The 24974-nt window shown below is 39.2% G+C and overlaps 1 protein-coding gene across 1 annotated transcript in view; it reads left to right on the forward strand.

Moving 5' to 3' along the window:
* The first annotated feature begins 408 nt into the window (after positions 1 to 408).
* Positions 409 to 24974, forward strand: part of LOC124289370 (unconventional myosin-IXb-like) — a 36025-nt gene continuing 11459 nt past the window's right edge. The window contains exons 1-12 of the mRNA XM_046725988.1: positions 409 to 507; positions 6806 to 6920; positions 12431 to 12555; positions 14452 to 14615; positions 15290 to 15464; positions 15951 to 16025; positions 16830 to 16914; positions 17377 to 17483; positions 17754 to 17880; positions 19010 to 19128; positions 22015 to 22171; positions 24683 to 24804. Of these exons, the coding sequence (XP_046581944.1) occupies positions 12451 to 12555; positions 14452 to 14615; positions 15290 to 15464; positions 15951 to 16025; positions 16830 to 16914; positions 17377 to 17483; positions 17754 to 17880; positions 19010 to 19128; positions 22015 to 22171; positions 24683 to 24804 (1236 nt within the window). The 5' untranslated portion in view covers positions 409 to 507; positions 6806 to 6920; positions 12431 to 12450. The remainder of the gene's footprint in view (positions 508 to 6805; positions 6921 to 12430; positions 12556 to 14451; positions 14616 to 15289; positions 15465 to 15950; positions 16026 to 16829; positions 16915 to 17376; positions 17484 to 17753; positions 17881 to 19009; positions 19129 to 22014; positions 22172 to 24682; positions 24805 to 24974) is intronic.

Consider the following 24974-nt stretch of genomic DNA (forward strand, 5'->3'; position numbering starts at 1 on the left):
GATTTAATTTCGCAGAATATATTTTGGACATCATGAATGTATTATTGATATTTAAAAAATCGGATCTGTAATATCTATACATATTTAATGACGTAACTGGTGTTTGGTATCATTTCATCGAAACTGTACTTGATATGAATAGTTCATTTTGTGATATCATTAAATTTTTGTTTTTACATAATACCATCGGGAATAATAGTAAAAAGGTGCCTCATACAATAATCATGAAACAGGTGGGGTTTTAATTTCAAAACAATTTAATCCCCACACACACACACACACACACACACACACACACACACACACACACTCCACTGACCCAAGGGGAGATAACTACCGCGCACCTGTGGCCAAACACAACAACAGACCAAGCCATGTGTGTCAGACGCTCAGTCAACCGAGAAGAACACCAACGGGTTAACTTGACACGGTGTTCCCGGGCTAAAAGCAATTAGTGGTTATCATGCGTGTTACCTGTCTCCTTGAGTTAATACGATATGATTCAAGGTAAGTTGCCAGAATCAAACACATCAAAGTTGTCGCTAAGCAAACTGTCACTGAGGACTATCAGAATGTCCATACATACTGCTTACTTGTGTACCAGGCCTTGTATCGTACCTTGTTTTCGTGGCAATCACCGTTACCGTCGTACTTTACCTGATTGTCGCAAAACGGGAGGTTGTTGAAACAAAGAAGTGCGTTCATTTCTGACATATTGGATGTGATGTATGAGCTAAAATGTTACTATATCAACGAAATCATTTTGACAGGCTCCAAAGTAGAGTTTGTTCTTTGAACGTTTGTGACACCAATACAGGTACGTGAATCGTTCGTAAAATGTCCAACCCATGACAAAGACAACATGGTGCATCCCATTTTCAAACTGTTCTACATGGCTAATTTCATTGAAATATTTTGATTATGTTTGTCATTTCACTTGAAAGCTTTGAACTTGGCTGAGTGATTACACACAGAAGGCTTTGTCAACTTTTGATGTATTTGAAGATTAGTTGAATTTGTCTTTATTACGTTGAATATTTTGTTATTTATAGAATAAGAATCGTGGGAAAATCATGTCAAGTAGCTCTCCACAATTTGTTGCCTTATATTCTCATAGGTTTAACAAAAGAATTCATCAGATAGTAATAAAAACAGTAAAGCTTCCTGTACCTACATTTGATAAAGGATCTATTGGTTGTCTGCTGTTTCAGTCAAAACACCTATTGTAGACCAGTAAGTTTGTTTTGTTTTACATATGTTTTGAGTGAGCCTAGTATATATTAAATAATGGTCAGTTATTTAACAAATCATCATATTTAATAACTCAAGAATATAATGTATAAAATGCTTAATTTTTTTGTTAAGCTTTGTTTTCTTATCTGGTACTTATGACTGAAAGTCCAGCATTAAAGCTTAATTCTTCAGATGTTTGTTGCCAGTAAACAAATGGTAAATAATGAAGATGACAGATCTGAATCTGTTGTTGATTACATACACCTAATCAACCATGTCCAGGCATTTTTCAGCCATTTTTTTCTGCATGTAATACAATTCATATGGTAGTAAGTAATGGGGCTCTACAAGTGTTGTGTTTTTTCATCAATATTTAGAATGTTGTCTTTGTTTGGACTATTCTTTTAAATTCAAAAGACATATTTGCCTCTGTAAACATTCTTCTCTTGAAATGACTAGCCTGAGGGAACTGAAGAGTCTGTTTCTCCTCAACATACTTTGTTCACATCTTAAACATTTTCAAATGTTTGTCTTTGTTGACATTATAACCTATTACATACATATTCAGGATGGTGGGATAGACTTGTGGTTACAGTGTTAGTGTGTCATGACGAAAACCTGCGTTCACTCCCTCCCTCCCTCCCTCACTCACTCACTCACCCACCCACTCACTCACTCACCGCATATGCATGTGATCTACAAGGACTTAGCACTATTTCTTACAATATGTATATCGGCATCTGATTAACAAAAAACGTGTTTGGGGGACTCTAACCTGTGCTGATTCCAAGGGAAAAGAGATTCCTCTGATTTGAGTGAGTGAGTGAATTTAGTTTTACGCGACACTCAGCAATGTTCCAGCTATATGGCGACAGTCTGTAAATAATCGAGTCTGGACCAGACAATCCAGTGATCAACAGCATCAGCATCGATCTGCGCAATTGGGAACCGATGGCATGTGTCAACCAAGTCAGCGAGCCTGACCACCCGATCCCGTTAGTCGCCTCTTACGACAAGCAAAGTCGCCTTTTGTGGCAAGCATGGGTTGCTGAAGACCTATTCTACCCCCGGATCTTCCTCTGATTTGAGATCCAGAGAGATAGAATTATTGTCCAACAGTGTAGACTGTGATTGTCCAATTATTCAGAAGCTGTCATGGCTGAAGTGTTGCTGACTACACCATAAAATAACACTCATAGTAAACAACAGGGATGCCATTATATATTGTGGTCCATTATGATCAATGCAGTATACTTCATAGACATCATCAGTACATCATATCCATTGTCGTCATCTACATGTATTGGTTTACATGCTGCTACTTTGTATCATGTAGATGTTTCATGAGCATAAACTTCATATCCAGTTTGTATGCCACATTTGTTGCTCATATTAACTTAATGGACAGCATGAACCATTAGCTTTAGCCACAACTTTTAATATCACTTGATGATTGATTGTCAGAAATGTCTCCCAACATATGAGGTGAGGTGAAATTGGGTTTAGCGTCGTGCTTGAGAATATTTCGCTCATATGACGACGTGCATGTGTGTGTATGTGCAGCTGATTGTACTAGCCCAGACTTAAGCTGGTTTTATAGTGCTAGCCCACTGAGATACCATGCTGCAGTGAAGCATGAATACCCCACTCAGACTCATTATATTGACTCCGAGCTGACCAGTCCATGTTGTACCCATTAATGCTGAGCGTCAGGCAGGGACCAACAAGTACCATATTTTAACGTCTTTTGGTATGACGCGGTCGGAGATCGAACCATAACCTTCCGCTCTCCGGGCAGACGCTCTAACCACTACACCACGGAGGTGGTCCCCCACCTATGAAAAACTATTAACCTCTATGTGTAAAGTCATGTTAATAATAAGTCTATTTATATTGGGGGCAGTGGGGTAGCCTAGTAGTTAAAGTGTTTGCTCATCAAGCCAAAGACCTGGGTTCTTTTCCCCACATGAGTACAATGTGTGAAGCCCATTTCTGGTGTCCCTACCATGATATTGCTGGAATATTGCTAAAAGCGGCGTAAAACTAAACTCACTGACAGGGATTTACCTTGAGTCCTGTATTTGAGGGTCCCTGGGACTCATACTCTTAATTTTCAGAGGTCCTACAAAATGGGGGTCCCAGACACTTAAATATTATTATTAATACTATTATTATAATATTATTATTATTATTTGTAATATTATTGTAATTCACGACTGTTATTGTATTGTGTATCATGATCATCACATTGTTACAGTAATCAAATTGCAAATGATACCATAACCCTGCTAGTAGCAGACTCAGTGATAACTTATTGCTACTTGATCGAAATTTGTACAAGAAATATTTGGATTTTTTCTACGTCCCTGTGGATGCACTAATAAATTTCGTTGCATCCATTGTCAAGTTTCATGTGCATAGGACGCAGGAATTCGCGTCCCGTAAATCCCTGCACTCACTCTATTTATAATTCAGCATGAACACCCATGGACCAGTCCGACCTATGTTTTGATTACATTGGTCAGTGGATCAGTGGGGTTTATTTCTCAGCTCCCTTAGGAGTATACAACCAAGCTGCCTGTAGGACTCTAGAAGGTTAATGTTGATGTTACAGGAGGAGTTTCTTGTTGGTTAAAATACAAAACATTCTCTCACAGCAAGTAGCCATTCTTCAAAAAAACAAAACATTCTCTCACAGCAAGTAGCCATTCTTCAAAAAAAGAAATCTAGTCTTTAAGAACCTTTTTCTAAATTCCTTATTTCTGGATTGGCTGAAATTTGAAAATCACCCCAAAAATTGTAATTAATTTGCAGTGGCCTTCAAGCTGCCGGCATTCAATTGATTCAATTGAGGACCATCTGGAAGACCAGATACCAGTCTCAAAATATTGATGTATTTACATAGCTTAGTGATACATTCAGGTACAAATTCAGAAGGTATTTTCATACTGTACACAAATTTATACGTGAATTATCCTTACTGATTAGGGTTGGTACCCAGACCTGTCAGTATTAAGGAAAAGACCAACAAGCATTGTTAATGTCTTTGCCTGAAGGCACAACTTGAGTTTTACACAATGTTTCACATGTTAATCTATTACTAAGAAGCCCATGTCTTGGCTGACAATAAGCCCATGTGGGATAACCCACATAAACCTGTTATACTCTAGCTAATGCACTGCATCAATAATGGGGTCAGTGAAGCTTGGTAGTGGACACTAAGTGGACATACCTCAAGTGAGCGTTTTATTGGTCGCACCTATTCAGTGGAGTGGTCAGTTTGGTGAATTACCCGTCTGGTGTATATTGTTCGTCCACTGAGCTTCTACAATAAATTACTACCTCTGACAAGTGGTAAACTTACGAAGGTTATGTTTTCATTTTGTGATGGAGAAATATACAAGAGAGTGTACTAGTATGGAGAGAACCATGAATGGGATATTGTCATGCGATACAAGATGATATTCTTCAGCTATGTGTTATACAAAGGTGCTATGAAGTGGACAGGAGAGCATTAGCAGCTACAGGTGGTCACCGGTATGGTATACAAAGGTCTTGGTTGACACTGGGACAGATACAGGATTTTATACCCTGTATCCTAGACAAGGTTTATTTGACAAGGTTATCAGACGGCCATCAATGCATGTTTGACAACATTCTTGAAAGGATTTAAGCCAATGGTTATCGAATGCTGTTCGACAACAGGAGTATGGAGAAATCATTTTGTACCAAGCAATTAACTCTACACCTTGCACGGAACGGAGTTTTCCTTTAATGTGTTCCTGCCACATTTTGGTGTAGTTGGGCTGTATTGGGAAAACTTAATTACAGAGTTCCATTGTGAGGATCGGATATTTACGAGCAGTGAGTGAGGTGCTAGCAGGCTTGATCTAACGTGTACATTGACAGTGTCAGGTGAGGTTTTCTTTCTGACGTGTAATCGGATACCACTGAAAGGAACATTTGTGGGTTTGTTTTCACCAACTTGTTCTTTGTGCTGTTGACGTTGCTTCCACAAGTGATACAGTCATCTCGAAGGTGTTCAAACTTACGGACAGGTACTTTTTCGTTTGATTTTTATTTCTAAACTTTTGCAAATTGAAGATATTGATAGAGAGGGAAAACTTAACTTCTTTTTTTTAAACAAATGTTTACTGTTAAAGTCAATGCATTGTGTTATATTTGATAATGTGTAACCTTTTCTGAACATTTTGCTGTACCATATTTTGGTAGATAGTATCTTAGAATAATACAATTTTTCTACTGAAATTTAAGTCATTACAAATAAATATGTCACAAAGCATTATGGAATTAATTATATTTTTGATGAGTATATGAAAGCTGAACGGTTAATGTCCTGTTTGGTTCAACTTATCATTGATCAATAATTTGCATTTAATGCTTGGAAAATATATGATTTTTGTTGGGTAAATGGTTCTGTACTGGTATAGAAAACATACGTGGAATAGCCTTAAACATTGATACATCTGGTTTGTGCTAGGCTTCTGAAGAAGTCACTATTGTGCACTGTTGTATGTACTATGTGATGAACTGGGTAAGATGCTGAGAAGCTCATGGTACAATGAGATTATCTCATATGATGTGTGTCAGCTCGGAAGACATTGTCACGACATACCGTATGGTTTACTTGAGCGATGTGTGGCTCAGTGGGTAAAGTGCTCACTCCATAGACATGAGTTTGAATCCACATGCTCATCCTTAGATGTCTTCTGTTGATATTCTGTTGGATTTGATATTCTATTTCTATCAAAGTTTAATACCCCAGGGGTTTACCTGGGTCTGTCTGTTTGAAAGTCCATTAGACTCACAGCAAAGGTTTTGAAGTTCAAGGCACGTACATGGAGATCCCGGTTTCCTCAAGTTTTACTGATTTTATATCATATCACTGGTTTAGCAGATATTATCTTGATTGTAGATGTGGTTTTCAAACTTTCACATGTGCAACCATCAACACAGCACATTGAGATTAGTTCTTGTCAGTATAAAACTGTCAGTTAAAGGTAACATGTAATATATGTAATATATGTCATTAAAGCTATACTTGTTTGCATGCCACATGACTTATAGTGTAATGACTTTTTGTTATTACTTAAATTTGTGTGTGCATGGGTACAATATTACACTTCCTGTACCCTCATACACACAGAGGCCATATCCCTGATGGCCTTCAAGGGGTGAGGGTTTTCAAGTGACTAAATATTTAATCCTTGTCACGTCAGGCTTTCGATCTACGTTGTTAAGATACAACTGACACGCTGTTCAAAGTGGTGCACCCGTGAAGATTCGGGTTAGAACTGGTCCTCAGAAACCCATGCTTGTTTAAGTGGCAACTAACAGGTTAGGATGGTCAGGCTCACTGACTTGGTTGACACATTTCATCGTATCAAAATTGCAAGGATCAATGCTCATGCTGTTGATCACTATATTGTCTGGTCCAGACTTTATTATTTACAGATCGCTACAATCTAGTGCAGCATTTAACAACAAACAAAACGAAATGTAAAGTGGAGCTGAACCCACCTCCCTCACTCACCTGTCCTTTTTATTCCAGCTGTAATCTTGGACAATGAATACAAGGAAAGACTTACGGGAGTCAGAGATAACGGATGTTGGATAACTGAGCAAGAGGATAGATACAGCATGTGATTTTGGATGTGATAACTTTGGTGAGTCATTCTTCACTTTTTTTCTCTTTTGGATTGAACGAACTGACAGTGACTGTAGGTGCGGCCATCGATATCAATCATGGAGATCAATAATCTATACAATATCAATCATGTATGATAAATATGAAGGAAGTAATCTGAGCAATTTGCAAATAAAGAAATGCATGGATTACTAGCAAAACAGCAGCCTGAACATAGTTTAGAAGCAGCCCCTGAATAAAGGCCGAACTTTGTGGTCTGAGTGAGTAAATTAAAACTTCATTTTATCAGAAAAGTTATCATTAATAATTGTTCCTAGCAGTGAGTCCCTAGTATGATGAACTACCTTCAGTTGATGGTGATCTATAGCCTATTTCTATATTGTGTTGTCCTCTATAGTTAACATGTTTTAGATTTAATTACTAGTTTTACATTTATATCTGTGATATTCTAGTTGTTTTAATGTCCTTCGTTGACAGGATTTTATACTCTATCTTTAATTATTGTTAATATATATGTTGTTTTAGTCACGATATGGCTGAAATATTGCCAAAGTGACTTTAGATTTTAACTCACTCACTCACTCCTAGCAGTGATATCCATCTTTTTATCCAGCCCTAGTGACTACACTAAGACCAGACCTAAGAACTATATATCTATGTATTCCCCCATTTTGAACACACACACATGCACCCACGCATGCACGCACACACGTACCATCTAATCAGGTATATGGGAAGAAGTGTCAGCACTGAATGTCACAAAGGCAAAGGTTCTATCCCACGCTCGCCAATAACTCACAGCAGCCTGTGTGAAACTCACCCTAAATATTTCTCGAATTATCAACGTAAAATATCCATTAGCTCTTCATGAATTCATATGTAATTATAACAGACCCATTCTATTGTCCATATGTTCTTCATGTATTGAAGTTAATATTTTCTTTTTCACATGCTTGTAAGTGCCACTCCCACTACCAGTCGCTATGTTAAAGTAGTACATAAGTACATAAGTATGTGAGCCCCAGGGTATGACTGCAGTAAGTAATGATATAGATCTGTGTAAAGCAGTAATAGCAATGATAAGGCTCCTGACCTAGATTATTATTCTCATATTGCTGGACTTATAATTATAGTAATTTGGGAGCATGGGAATGTAAGTGTATAAGTGTATATCAGTTGAATTGTGTGAAGTTTGATATTAGCAACAAGCCAGTCATTGTCAGTTATGCTGCTTATGTTTGTTTACCTTGGCTGTGTGATGATGCTTTACTTGGGGGAGTTGATGGCTACGTTCTTGGTTTAATTTGCGATCATGTAATTACAATAATCATACATGGTTTATTTAATTGCTTTATGGTAGTTGCTTGAGGACAGGTTGTACATGTTCTGTAATAACTTTATTATGTTTCTGAATGATGTTGATATTACTGTTTTATCTGTTTGTTATTGAAAATATTTAATGATAATTATGTCAAGTATGCTTATATAGTAATATGAATACAAAGTATTGGTTGTCAAAGTTGGCATTAAGGATTAAGGGTTAATGGATACAGATGGCAAGAAACACATGGTGCAAAACGAAATGTATAAAAGTAGAAGTTTTGTATGAAAAAGATTGACATTCTGAATTGTTAAAGGGCACTAAAGCATTTGATATTTGTGGTTTAAATCTATTTTTGGTGTTAAACCATATGGCAACATTGTGAATTGTTTGAAACATGGCAATGCTCATGTTCAGTTCACTTCGGGTTGTCATAAAACTATGAATGGAAAGTGACAGGGATATTGGAGAAGTAAGAAATAAGAGATTATATTAAATCTGTAACCAGCCATTTCATGAATAGAAGATGAATGTAATTTCTTACTCATTTTGTAATAAAAAAAAATAAATTGTGACAGAGATTTATCGAGTAAAGTACCAAAATAATTGCCCTAAGCATGCAGATTGAGAAAGAATTTTGACATTTAAAATTATGTGTTTTAGAAGTTCATATTTCTGAAATTGATAAAAATATTTAACGTGGCTCTTCCATTTTATTGGTATTGTCATCACTGATAAATAAGTCATCCCAGCAAAGACATTTGAGAATTTTTACTGACATTTCCTGCAGGATGACTATCATTCTCTGAACAAGTCTCCACGCCAAAATAATTGGCAGTTGAACTATCTTGGACCTACAGTGGAAGATAACGCTCAGCTTGGTGTATATGACAATATGAGTTTGTTTAGCCAGTGAGTGCCACGAGCCAAAGGCATTCGTCATCTCACTCTCATTTCAAAAGTGAAAACTTTCTTTGTAGTCAGTTTCCTGGTTGGGGGTGTCCGATTTCCACAATACAAAGAAACTATGTAATCTTTATTCAACATCGGCCTCTGTTCTACAGTTTTTGGATATCGCACTCTCAGGTGATAAGCCTGTCAGAGGGGTGTGCCAAACTTTCTTTGAAGAAACTGTTCAAATAAATGCGTTTGACATGTGACTGGATTCATTCATCCTGTGTGACTGGCTTAAAGTATGTTAATTGTGCTGAAGGGGTTGTTGCAGCACAGGTACTACAAATATGTACCCCAAGAACATTTCTGTAAACAGAAATGTACCCTGAGTCAAAATATAGAGACATACCCAGTACTCTAAACGGGGGCTGAATCCATATTCTGCAACCCAAAACCAAAACTGTATGTAGTTGTTTCCCTGTTTGCGAGTGGTATTGTGCATCGTGAAATATTCGTTACTGTGTACATGCTCGTTTCCTATATAACACAATCAAATGTATTTAATACAACATCAGTTCCAATCAAGAAAATGGCACAATGCAGAATGGACTCGGTCTAGGGTATATTTCTGTATTCTGATTTTGTCGGTTGATGCTCATGCTGTTGATCACTGCATTGTCTGGTCCAGACTCGATTATTTACAGACTGCCGCCATATAGCTGGAATATTGCTGAGTGCTGCGTAAAACTAAACTCACTCACTCACTCTGGTTTTGTCTAGGGTATGTTGGAGTACATATCTATATTACCAGTGCCAGCAACAACCCCTTCAGCGTTAATTGTAGACTCCGTGTTAAAATAGATTCATTCTGATAGAATGATCTTGTGTACTGTTATGATGAAGGTGTTTAGTATTGTCAGTTAATTGGATGTAGAAGAATATGGGTCCTTTCAAGTCTTCTGAAAATGTAATATTTAAAGTTACAGAAAATTTTGTCATATTGGAAGGAAAAATATTAGTTCAAAAGGTTGACACCACTGGTTTCCTCGCTTTACAAGTTTCTACTTCAAGCATGATCAAGTATCTAATGACTAAATTGTATGATAAAGGCTAATGTTTAGACTTCAAGATCAGACCTAAACATGAATGACCAAAGATCATTTCACAACATACTTGTTCTGTTTTTACCTACTTCTAGAAAGATCAGCTTAGGCAAAATACTTCCTCATTTCATAAACTTTAAATAGCTTCTTTCATAAGCATGATGAAAACCTTCGAAATGTTATTTGTGACTCATTTTGCCAGATCTGTACATCTACAAAGTTAAGTTCCAATTCAAGGCAACACAGCTTTCATATCATTTTCTCAAAGTTTAGCTCCATAATAATGCACAACCAGGGGGGCCAAACTGGATCATTATCTTACCTAGTCCTTTGATAGGATCATCTTTCTGCCATAGTGTGTTAATAAAGGCCATAATAGTATCCTGTAACTGATTCCAGGCTGAATACATGCACTGGTGATCTGTCCTTATCTTAATTCCTGAGTTAAAGTGATAAGACGGGAATGTGGATCTGGTTGCACAGATTAGGCCGGGTCGTTGGTGCAGTCCGTACAGCTTGGTAGGAGTGTTTACAGTTAGTGTCTGCATGTTTACAGTTCACACACGGTTTATCATAGAATAAGCATGAGAAGGTAATGATATGATATTATGTCAGGAATGCCATGCCAAGACAACTGTAAGTGAAAATGGTGATATTCCTTTCAGCTGGAATCTCCAGGAGATTCTTGGTCACGAAGATTTTAGGTGTTTACCAATTTGGTAAAACCCAAGAGCATGAATATGGTGCAAGGGTAATGTTGAAACAACAGGGGGAAAAAGGATTCATGCATAAGTGACCAAGCACTGCAACGATGTGTCATTGTCCCCTGATGGGATCAATCTTTGTTCATGCTCCTAATTGCTGCTTTACCTTATCCATGCTCCATTAAGTCCAAGCTAATGATTTTTTGTAATAAAATATAAACTGCTTTGTGTTTTCAGTGAGCATCCTGAAAAATTGTAAAGGCCATGGGGAGGGTCGTCATTTTCCATACAATTAGTGCATTAGTACTTAATTGCATTAAAATCCTCTTAACCCATCACTGTAATTAATGACTGGTTGCTTAGTTCTGTATTGAGTGAGTGAGTGGGTTTAGTTTTACGCCGCACTCAGCAATATTCTAGCTGGTGGTGGTCTGTAAATAATTAAGTCTTGACCAGACAATCCAGGGATCAACAGCATGAGCATCGATCTACTCAATTGGGATGCGATGACATGTGTGAACCATGTCAGCAAGCCTGACCACCCGATCCCGTTAGTTCTGTATTTAGTTCTGGCTGGAACTAAACAATATGTGTAGGGTTGCCCTCAAAATAAGTATCACAATAATAATGAAGAATATATGGCTCATTATTCAATATTTAAGTGGTAGATTAAAGCCATTTACAGCATTGGTGATACTAATTACATTAAGAAACATATATCATCATTGTCATAGAATGTTAGCTATTTTAATTGCATCAGCAGTTAATTCCCCCAAACTATGTTTCTCCTCATTGAATGGGTGGTGGGGTAGCCTAGTGGTTACAACATTCACTCATCTCGCAGGAGACCCAGGTTCGATTCTCCACATGGGTACATAAAACTAAACTCACTCACTTATTCTTCATCGAAACAATATTCAGTCTCTGAAAGTGAGCTACAGAACTAATTGATGCACTGATACCACTGACCCTACCTGTTGTGTATTTGTAGGCCAGCTGTAGTTATCCATAATGAGGTGAGCTACAGCACTAATTGATGCACTGATACCACTGACCCTACCTGTTGTGTATTTGTAGGCCAACTGTAGTTATCCATAATGAGGTGAGCTACAGCACTAATTGATGCACTGATACCACTGACCCTACCTGTTGTGTATTTGTAGGCCAGCTGTAGTTATCCATAATGAGGTGAGCTACAGCACTAATTGATGCACTGATACCACTGACCCTACCTGTTGTGTATTTGTAGGCCAACTGTAGTTATCCATAATGAGGTGAGCTACAGAACTAATTGATGTATTGATACCACTGACGCTACTTGTTCTGTATTTGTAGGCCAACTGTAGTTATCCATAATGAGGTGAGCTACAGAACTAATTGATGCACTGATACCACTGACCCTACCTGTTGTGTATTTGTAGGCCAGCTGTAGTTATCCATAATGAGGTGAGCTACAGAACTAACTGATGCACTGATACCACTGACCCTACCTGTTGTGTATTTGTAGGCCAGCTGTAGTTATCCATAATGAGTGGGATGCGAGTGGATGATCTGACTCACCTGGTTGGTCCACTTACAGAGGACAGCATTGTCAGATGTCTGCAGGCCAGGTTCTACAGCCAGCAGTACCAGGTGAGACGTAGTGCAATATTACCCCAGCATTGTCAGGTGTCTACAGGCCAGGTTCTACAGCCAGCAGTACCAGGTGAGACGTAGTGCAATATTACCCCAGCATTGTCAGGTGTTTACAGGCCAGGTTCTACAGCCAGCAGTACCAGGTGAGACGTAGTGCAATATTACCTCAGCATTGTCAGGTGTCTACAGGCCAGGTTCTACAGCCAGCAGTACCAGGTGAGACGTAGTGCAATATTACCCCAGCATTGTCAGGTGTCTACAGGCCAGGTTCTACAGCCAGCAGTACCAGGTGAGACATAGTGCAATATTACCCCAGCATTGTCAGGTGTCTTCCTGCCTGGTTCTACAGCAAACAGTACCAGGTGAGACGTAGTGCAATATTACCCCAACATTGTCAGGTATCTACAGGCCAGGTTCTACAGCCAACAGTACCAGGTGAGACGTAGTGCAATATTACCCAAACATTGTCAGGTGTCTACAGGCCAGGTTCTACAGCCAGCAGTACCAGGTGAGACGTAGTGCAATATACCCCTGCATTGTCAGGTATCTACAGGCCAGGTTCTACAGCCAACAGTACCAGGTGAGACATAATGCAATATTACCCCAACATTGTCAGGTATCTACAGGCCAGGTTCTACAGCCAACAGTACCAGGTGAGACATAATGCAATATTACCCCAACATTGTCAGGTATCTACAGGCCAGGTTTCTACAGCCAGCAGTACCAGGTGAGACGTAGTGCAATATTACCCCAGCATTGTCAGATGTCTACAGGCCAGGTTCTACAGCCAGCAGTACCAGGTGAGACGTAGTGCAATATTACCCCAACATTGTCAGGTATCTACAGGCCAGGTTCTACAGCCAACAGTACCAGGTGAGACGTAGTGCAATATTACCCCAGCATTCTCAGGTGTCTTCATGCCTGGTTCTACAGCAAACAGTACCAGGTGAGACGTAGTGCAATATTACCCCAACATTGTCAGGTATCTACAGGCCAGGTTCTACAGCCAGCAGTACCAGGTGAGACGTAGTGCAATATTACCCCAACATTGTCAGGTATCTACAGGCCAGGTTCTACAGCCAGCAGTACCAGGTGAGACGTAGTGCAATATTACCCCAGCATTGTCAGGTGTCTTCCTGCCTGGTTCTACAGCAAACAGTACCAGGTGAGACGTAGTGCAATATTACCCCAACATTGTCAGGTATCTACAGGCCAGGTTCTACAGCCAGCAGTACCAGGTGAGACGTAGTACAATATTACCCCAACATTGTCAGGTGTCTTCCTGCCTGGTTCTACAGCAAACAGTACCAGGTGAGACGTAGTGCAATATTACCCCAACATTGTCAGGTGTCTTCCTGCCTGGTTCTACAGCCAGCAGTACCAGGTGAGACGTAGTGCAATATTACCCCAACATTGTCAGGTATCTACAGTCCAGGTTCTACAGCCAGCAGTACCAGGTGAGACGTAGTGCGATATTACCCCAGCATTGTCAGGTGTCTACAGGCCAGGTTCTACAGCCAACAGTACCAGGTGAGACATAGTGCAATATACCCCTGCATTGTCAGGTGTCTACAGGCCAGGTTCTACAGCCAACAGTACCAGGTGAGACGTAGTGCAATATTACCCCAGCATTGTCAGGTGTCTACAGGCCAGGTTCTACAGCCAACAGTACCAGGTGAGACGTAGTGCAATATTACCCCTGCATTGTCAGGTGTCTTCCTGCCAGGTTCTAAACATGTTATCGGTTCCCAATTGCGCAGATCGATGCTCATTGATCACTTGATTGTTTGGTCCAGACTCGATTTTTTACAGACCGCTGCCATATAGATGTAATATTGCTGAGTGTGGCGTAAAACTATACTCACTCACTATTCTCACTCACTCCTGTTGCAGACAAGTGTTGGGCCCACTCTGATATGCCTGAACCCGTTCCACCATGTCCCATCACCCATGGTCCTACAGGACTGTCACCAAGCTGGGCATCAGTTGCAGGGGCTGGTCAACACTGCCCTGTCACAACACATCGACTCGGGGCACTCACAACTCATCGTGCTCAGGTAGATTGTACACAGCCAAATTATTATACTTGAATGCTCTTTAGGAACATCAGGCTTTCCATGTTCATATATGCAGTGCATCTTGATTGTGAAGGATTGTTGTCGTCAACTGCTCAGATGTCCATCTCAGATTCTGGTACAAATGGTCAGTAGCAAGCAAATACACTACCAACTGCCCCCTGCTGTTGTTGCTGCTGCAAAGATTATTCAGATCCTGGGTTTAACTGTAAGGCCATGACTTGTTCTAAAGTTTGTTCAGCAATAACAGGCTTTGTCACATTTCTTAAGTCTGTTTGCATTGTGTCAGAGGTCTTCTGAAACATCACTCATATTGATTTCAGTATGTCTGAAACAAATTAGTGTAATGATGGAAACATGAGTGAGTGGGTTCACTTTGAACTTTGTCTAACAAATGTTATGTTTGGAATTACTCTTTCTAAGCGGAGTACTAATTCTGGTACTTTGTTTTTGTGAGTCTTCTTTGGAATTGTAAATCTGAAGCCAATGAAAATGGGTTGTGTGTCGATAAGCTAAGAATCTTCATAGAGAAATGTCTAGGATTCCTACTGAGGAATGCATCTCTGTGGAATTGTGGAACCCTAGACCACTTGGCTACCTGTTTCCTCTTGTGTGTATTTCGTGGAAGTCTAGACCGATGTTGTGTTTTACACCAGTGGTGAGAGTGGGAGTGGGAAGACTCACTGCACCATGCACATCCTGCGGCTGTTGTACGAGCGGTCAGGCGGGGGCACGAAGACAGACATGTTCAGACACCTAATGGCGGCCATGACAGTTCTCCGATCACTGGGATCAGCTGAGACAACGTGCAACACTGACAGCACACGCATTGTGAGTATACAGCACACGTTTTTGTATAGTCGTTATTATCATATATCCCAAAATTGCATGTAAAGAATTGAAGTATCTATATTTGATCTCATTTTGATATTTGCCAATGATATCGCCAATACGTATTAAGCAGTTAGACAAGAACACTGTATGTTCCTCTAGATCGTTGCAAGTTCAAGGTCATGTTATGTAATATTAAGAGACAGATCAGAGGAAGCCACTGAAGGGGTAGCCCAATAACTTTGGTCAAGGAACACTTACAAAACATTTCATTACATAATGCATTTTGGTTTCTGAATTTCAATGAGAGCATTGCTTTGTAATGAAATTAATGTCTTCTGTCACAATCGGAAAAGGATACATTTTCAATAAATGTCTTAGAACTATATGGATAATAAATAGTAGGCAGTGCTTCACCTTGTTCCAGGTGTATATACAACTCATATGTGAATGGTCTGTATTGAATATCCCTTGAATATGTTGCAGGGAATGTACTTGGAGAACTTGACCTCCGACTGTGTGATATACAGAACCAAGATTCATGGTCTGTACGTAGACCAGGTAAGACATATACATTGTCTCCAGGGGTGGAAATAACACATTGCCCGACGTCAGAGTCCAGTGTTTTTTTCTGTCGGGCAAGCAAATTTGTATATCACACTGTACCGGTGTCCAGTTGACTTTCCAATGTAAATTATGTTGTTTATTTGAAAAATCAACAAGAAAACGGACGGTAAAGTGGAAAAATGATCAGGGCAAGTGATTTTACATGTGCCACTGTACCGGAGTACACTAGCAATTTTAAAGTTATTTCCATCCCTGGTCTCTTTTCTTGCCATTATCCATGATCTACAGAGGCCGGCGTTTCTGTAGCCAGCTAACAACACAATATATAGTTGCAGTGTGTGACCAGGTTTGCTGTGTTATTGTGCTGGTAAATATGGATGGTTGCTCATGTTTTCAACCACTGGTTGACGGCTTGTAGTGATGAAGTTGGAAATGTGCTGACTATTTTGTTTTAAACATTTGCTCATGATGGGTCATTAACTCTTTTGACCCGTGAAGAATTTGGGTTAGAATTGGTCTTCAGCAACCCATGCTTGTAAAAGAGGCGACTAACAGAATTGGGTGGTTAGACTCAATGACTTGGTTGACACATGTCATCGTACCCCAATTGCATAGATCGATGCGTATGATGTTGATCACTGGATTGTCTCGTCAAGACACGATTATTTACAGACCACCGGCATATAGCTTGAATATTGCTGAGTGCAGTGTTAAACAACAATCAAGTATTCAAGTATTGTTCAAGTATTTTCTCTGTATTGTTTATATAACTTGTCTTTCTTTGTAACTTTGTTTCAGGGTCGAGTGACCTATGTTCCTCGGAGGGAGAAAAACTACCACATATTCTACCAGATGCTGGCTGGATTATCTGATGAAGAAAGAGGTACTAGATTTGATAAACAAATGTTCATTGTGATTTGTTCTGCATGTAACAGAGATATTCATGGTTGTCCAGAATGGTTGAAAGATAGAATGAAAAACTTTCACTTGTGAGAAACAGTTTGAAACAGTTGTTTGTAAATATATTTCTTGATATGACAGGGACGGTGGGGTAGCCTAGTGGTTAAAGCGTGTGCTTGTCACGCTGAAGATCCAGGTTCGATCCCCACATGGGTACAATGTGTGAAGCCTATTTCTGGTGTTTCCCGCTGTGATATTGTTGGAGTATTGCTAGTAAAATCACACTCACTCACTCACTCACTCTTGATATGACTCCACAGTCCACCTGTGTGTTTCTCGATGTACCTGTTGTATAAAGTGGATTGGTTGGAGTATATTATCATATTAACATGTGGCAGCAGTGTATATATCTACCTATATCACTGCTATAATGTATCCATTTCAGTGAAGCTACATTTAAAGGGGTACTCCCTCCACAACCTGCGCTACCTCAGCTGTGGTAACCTCCAACAGAACGTGACAGACGATATGCACAGATTTGATGTATGGAAGGTGAGATGGACAATAAGCATACACTCCAATGAAGCCTCATTAATTGTATGAAGATAATTCAGCTTGATTGTTCAGTCAGAACTATGTCATTCGGTATTAAACATAAGCTAGTTTAGGCATTATATACATTTGGAAATATTAAGTTCAGTTTTGGTGAAGGGGACACTTGCTTTTAATATACATGCTTAATGCTTTGCTGAATGTCAGGAAGAATGAATGAGGTGTCATTGCCATGAAGTACTCATTCCTAAAAGATGTCTCTTCCTTCAGTCGTCCTTGTCAATGCTTGGAATCCCTGTAATGGACATACTGAGGGTGTTGGCGGCCATCTTGTTGCTGGGGAATGTGGAGTTTGTGGAGAGTCCAGGGATGGAGCTGGAGGTTGTAGGGAACGATGGTGAGTAGGTTGATGTGTTTCCAGATCCTGGTAGGGCGGTGGGGTAACCTGGTGGTTAAAGCTTTCGCTTGTCACGCCGAAGACCTGGGTTTGATTACCCACATGGGTACAATGTGTGAAGCCCATTTCTGGAATATTGCTAAAAGCGGCATAAAACAAAACTCACTCACTCACTCACTCTCATTCCAGATCCTGGTCCAGGAACTACACCTTCTAGATCATTACTGTTGGTGAAAGTGAAACATATTGCTATAGTGAACACCAAGACACTGTTGGAATTGATTTATTATATCCATAGGTTGTGTGTTGTGAAACAGTGTCTGACAACTCTCTCCACTATTCCTGTTAATTATTTTCAGCCTGATGTGAGAGCTTGATGGGGCGTACTGTTTAGTGTAAACACAAAACATGAATCAAAGGATTATCACAAAAGATTAATGTAAATTGTTTATAAGAATCATCTGAGTTCACTAAAACTTTACTGTCTATCATAGATCTTGTTGTGTATAACCAGACCTATAAGTTCAAAAGCAGTTGGTTAGTGTTTGGTATTTGCAAAGCATAAAATACAGTAATGAAACGAAACTGATGATCTGTATTTATGTAGTAGCAATTTCATAATTTAGAGTCGCGGGTTCGATCACGCACTTGGCATTACTGGGTACAACAAGGACTGGTCGGCTCGGAGTCAGTATAATGTGTCTGAGTGGGGTATTCATGCTTCACTGCGGCATGGTATCTCAGTGGGCTAGCACTATTAAACCACCTTAAGTCTGGGCTATTACAAGCAGCCGCACATACACACACACACACGCATGCACGTCGTCATATGAGCGAAATATTCTCAAGCACGACGTTAAACCCAATTTCACCTCACCTCACCTCACCTCACCTCATAATTTAGATTTCAGTTCTCCACTATTTTCCTTTGTGGTGTGGAAAACGTCAGTTAAGCCTGTTCACATGACATTTTCAGTAAGTTGAAAATATACTAAGATCACAAATTCCACTAAATACTGATATGTTACAGCCTTGTCAAGACCTACTGATAGATTAAATTCATATTATTCAATGCCAAAACAGATCAGATCAATAAAAGTTTGTTCAGTGATGAAATTATCTGATCCAGAAATCAAGTCTGTAGCAGCTCTGCTGGGCGTGTCAGGGGTGTCCTTATACCGAGGCTTCACTACGAGGACTCGCCATGTTCATGGCCATGTCTCCCGCAGCATTACAGATGCAAGAAGTGTGAGTAGTTTCAGGTCATGTTTAAATAGAGAATCTCACCATAGTGTCTTCTGATATCAATTATATCAACACGAGTTGATAAAGTTACAAATATCCGAGGCTTGCAGATGATATTTTAACTTTTATCAAAGAGTGTTGATATATTTGATATCAGAAGATACGAAGGTGAGATTCTATTTATCATCCAAAATCACTCTTCATTAATTTTCAATGAAAAGTGTACTTCTCTGAACACGGTACTGCTGTCAAATCTACTGTCAAAACGATATCTCCTAGGAGATATCGTTTGATCTCACACAAGCGATATCTCCTGTGGAACACAGTTTTGGATGATAAAGACGGTTTATTTGTGGATGTATAAAAAATATACATGTAAAGCATAGTAAACATTGGTATTGAGCACTTGCTAATGTAAACTTGATTTGAAACCTTAGCCCTTTCAGTGAGTTATGGAGTATATATGCCATAGCATACCAATGGGATACAAGTTATGAAGTATATATGCCATAGCATACCAATGGGATACAAGTTATGAAGTATATATGCCATAGCATACCAATGGGATACAAGTTATGAAGTATATATGCCATAGCATACCAATGGGATACAAGTTATGAAGTATATATGCCATAGCATGCCAATGGGATACAAGTTATGAAGTATATATGCCATAGCATACCAATGGGATACAAGTTATGAAGTATATATGCCATAAGTATATATGCCATAGCATGCCAATGGGATACAAGTTATGAAGTATATATGCCATAGCATGCCAATGGGATACAAGTTATGAAGTATATATGCCATAGCATACCAATGGGATACAAGTTATGAAGTATATATGCCATAGCATACCAATGGGATACAAGTTATGAAGTATATATGCCATAGCATATGGGATACAAGTTATGAAGTATATATGCCATAGCATGCCAATGGGATACAAGTTATGAAGTATATGCCATAGCCATGGGATACAAGTTATGAAGTATATGCCAATGGGATACAAGTTATGAAGTATATATGCCATAGTACCAATGGGATACAAGTTATGAAGTATATATGCCATAGCATGCCAATGGGATACAAGTTATGAAGTATATATGCCATAGCATACCAATGGGATACAAGTTATGAAGTATATGCCATAGCATACAATGGGATACAAGTTATGAAGTATATATGCCATAGCATGCCAATGGGATACAAGTTATGAAGTATATATGCCATAGCATACCAATGGGATACAAGTTATGAAGTATATATGCCATAGCATACCAATGGGATACAAGTTATGAAGTATATATGCCATAGCATGCCAATGGGATACAAGTTATGAAGTATATATGCCATAGCATACCAATGGGATACAAGTTATGAAGTATATATGCCATAGCATACCAATGGGATACAAGTTATGAAGTATATATGCCATAGCATGCCAATGGGATACAAGTTATGAAGTATATATATATATGCCATAGCATACCAATGGGATACAAGTTATGAAGTATATATGCCATAGCATACCAATGGGATACAAGTTATGAAGTATATATGCCATAGCATACCAATGGGATACAAGTTATGAAGTATATATGCCATAGCATACCAATGGGATACAAGTTATGAAGTATATATGCCATAGCATTATACAAGTTATGAAGTATATATGCCATAGCATACCAATGGGATACAAGTTATGAAGTATATATGCCACAGCATGCCAATGGGATACAAGTTATGAAGTATATATGCCACAGCATGCCAATGGGATACAAGTTATGAAGTATATATGCCACAGCATGCCAATGGGATACAAGTTATGAAGTATATATGCCATAGCATGCCAATGGGATACAAGTTATGAAGTATATATGCCACAGCATGCCAATGGGATACAAGTTATGAAGTATATATGCCACAGCATGCCAATGGGATACAAGTTATGAAGTATATATGCCACAGCATGCCAATGGGATACAAGTTATGAAGTATATATGCCACAGCATGCCAATGGGATACAAGTTATGAAGTATATATGCCACAGCATGCCAATGGGATACAAGTTATGAAGTATATATGCCACAGCATGCCAATGGGATACAAGTTATGAAGTATATATGCCACAGCATGCCAATGGGATACAAGTTATGAAGTATATATGCCACAGCATACCAATGGGATACAAGTTATGAAGTATATATGCCACAGCATACCAATGGGATACAAGTTATGAAGTTATATGAAGTATATATGCCACAGCATACCAATGGGATACAAGTTATGAAGTATATATGCCACAGCATACCAATGGGATACAAGTTATGAAGTATATATGCCATAGCATACCAATGGGATACAAGTTATGAAGTATATATGCCATAGCATACCAATGGGATACAAGTTATGAAGCATACCAATGGGATACAAGTTATGAAGTATATATGCCATAGCATACCAATGGGATACAAGTTATGAAGTATATATGCCATAGCATGCCAACTGGATACAAAGCGGCCATGGGATATGAGCAGTTGTCATTACTTTCGCAAATATAAAAATTAAGTATGCCAAATTTCACACAAGTAACGTTGAGTGAGCATGATCATGGGACAACGTTTTCTTGGGGTGCTCATAAACTGTATGGAGATCATAAACTTGTTTATTGTTGGCCCTTGTTCTGATAGGTGTTGGATCACTGAAATCAGTAACGCCAATTGACCGAGTTTGGAAACAGCAGGATGCATCCTGCATACCAGAAATTCAAATTTGAAATGACAATTTATGTCCTAAAATCTCCTTTTCAGTGTCATATGAGTATGTAAATTCAACCAATTGTTTGAATGGTCTCATCATAAGCATGTACTTTTGTACGTGCAGGCTAACTCAACTCGAGATGCCTTGGCAAGGGCCCTGTATTACCGTACCGTATCCACGGTGATGAAGCGAGTCAACAGTATGCGTCGTCAGGCTTCCAATCTTGCCCAGAGCATGGAGAGCCTCGAGTCCAAGGGAAGTCGCAGTAGTGCTCAGTATAGTAAGTGGTACCTGTGAAGATCCAGGTTAGAATAGGTCTTCAGCAACTCATGCTTGTCATAAGAGATGACTAACGGGATCATGCAGTCAGACTAGCTGACTTTGTTGACACATGTCGTCATATCCCAATTGCGTAAATTGTCATGATGCTCATGATGTTGATCACTGGATTGTTTAGTCCAGACTCGATTATTTACAGACTGCCACCATATAGCTGGACTATTGCTGAATGTTGTGTTACATAGCAAACAAACAAAACAGACTTGGATGCAGCTTGATTATGTGTCCAGATTGTTTGTTTTTGCATCTTTGATAACAGTAACCCATGCTTGTCGTAAGAGGCAACTAATTATCTGGGATCAGGTGGTCAGGCTCGCTGGTTTGGTTGAGACATGTCATCGTATCCCAGTTGTGTAGATCGATGCTCATGCTGTCTGGTCCAGACTCGATTATTTACAGACTGCTGCCATATAGCTGGAATATTGCTGAGTTCGGCATAAAACTAAACTCACTCACTCACACACTACATTTATAATATGAAAGAAGTACAGGAAATACCATACTTATCATTTTGGGTATATGTCCTAGTTCGTGTGAGTGAGTAAGTGAGCTTCTTTTACAGCCTCATGAAACAGTATTTTATACAGTACTACTTAGCATAGGTGCTTATTTAAAGGTCACATGCAACGTAAAACACAACTTTGCAGATTCTGATACCTTTCGGTATGGACATACCGGTATGGACATACCGAAACAAATCGTCAAAAATGCAAATTCAACTTATAAAGTTGAAAAATAACGCGATGAAAAAAAAAGCGCGAAATCGGAGTTCAAACGTTTCACTAATTTTCCCCAGACTTTTCTGGGGAATACGGGTTTCAACAGCTGGGCTGCGCTCATAGCATGTGCGCAAGTAAATAGGTTCACGCAGCTTGGAAGCGGGTTGTCTGGTGAATACTCGGTGAAGGCTTTGGTGTGTTCTATTTTTCTAATGTTTTGTTGATATCTCACAGGCGCGAGCTTTTTATATGTTATGACAGTAAATTAACTGTTTATATAATTTCATTTGTCTATTTCACCACACGTTCTTCTTACCGAGACACTTTCTCAGTTCGATACTTAAAAGCAATGTCATTATTTAGCGTTGACAGAATTTCTTACTCTGATATGCTATGCTACGTATCTCCAGCATACGCCAGCTATTAACAACTGATGCAACACACCATCTTGTAAGATCTATGGTGGTGTCCCGCTTGGACTACTGTAATAGTCTGCTTGGGAACATGAACAAAGACCTGCTCTCCAGGTTGCAAAAAGTCCAAAATGCAGCTGCCAGATTGATCTGTAGAACCACCAAGCACAGCCACATCTCCCCAATCCTCATGCGTCTGCACTGGTTACCACTCCCAGCTAGGATAGAATACAAAATACTTAGCATGACTTACAGATGTCTTAACAATGCAGCTCCATCCTATCTCTCTAGTCTTGTAAGGGAGTATGTTCCAACCAGGACTCTGAGATCAGCCAATCAGTCGCTGCTCATCATCCCAAATGCACGTCTGGAGACATATGGACAGCGACGTTTTTCCTACTTGTCAGCCATCCTCTTGAACAATCTGCACGTGTCTCTCAAAGAATCCCCCTCAATAGCCAGCTTCCAGTCTAACCTAAAAACTTTCCTGTTCAAGAAGCACTATGACTTCTAAATGAACTCCTATTGTAAATATGTATATAGTTAGCGCCATGAGCAACCACTTGGTGATTGGATATAGGGCGCTATACAAATGGACTTATTATTATTATTATTATTATATAGATATGTCGTTGTCACAGAAAAAACTCAATGTCTTGTTTTATTGACACCTGTGTGTCTGCCTGCCTGTCTGCTAATGACAATATTCAATACACAGCTGCTATCACTGACCGAATGCAAATTGAACTTAACACCAATCAGGCTATACACCATAAACAAAATGCATTGATTTATGGCCCGAGTTCGGTCTCTGTCACATTATGTAATTACACAGACAGGCAGGTGTGATACTTGAACACATGACATGTTATGATGTCTGTTGATTGCAAAATGTTATACAAAAAAAATGAGCATGTATTTACAAAACCCAACATCTCTCTATATATATACACACAATTAGCCGTCAAGGCATCTGCAAATGAACCAGCCGTTACACTTGAGTGCTCACCCACCCGCTCTGACTGGGTTCGGTATCCCGGCTGCTTCGTTTCTTGGGAAGTAAACCCAAGTACACAATTTTGCACTTTCGATTTGCATTTGTACTCTTATAATTTTGTTTATATATTTTTTCGTAACCAGCAATGTATATTATATGTCATGAATAAGTGATAATTGTGTTTTAATTATGTTTGATTTTTTGGTTGCATGTGACCTTTAAAGATTTATGTTAACCTCAACTCATGGCATGAAGAACACATTGTGGCATAGGAACAAAAACTGCATTTCTCTGCATTCACATCTGATCTGGTTAATTGATAGGCCATCGTCCCGACATCCTTACCACCAACCCTGGAGATTCCTCCTCCACAATCCAACATGGACGAAAGTTCTCTGATGGTTTTGTGGGTATCGTGGACCTTTTTGGCTTTGAGCTAGCAGAGGTGAGTAAATTAATCCATTTAAGTATGTGATAAAAATCCCTTAAAACAGTATTTTAGTCTTGATGTGGGAGGAAAGCATTAAGTGATGTAGATGTTAACCATTGGCTACTTAATTGAAATCCTCAAGTATGGGTATGGTGCCAACAAACCTAGAGGTCTGGGATTTAACC

Source organism: Haliotis rubra, unplaced genomic scaffold (genome assembly GCF_003918875.1).
Source record: "Haliotis rubra isolate DU_JTF1 unplaced genomic scaffold, ASM391887v1 Scf44, whole genome shotgun sequence".
Taxonomy (NCBI): Eukaryota; Metazoa; Mollusca; class Gastropoda; order Lepetellida; family Haliotidae; genus Haliotis; species Haliotis rubra.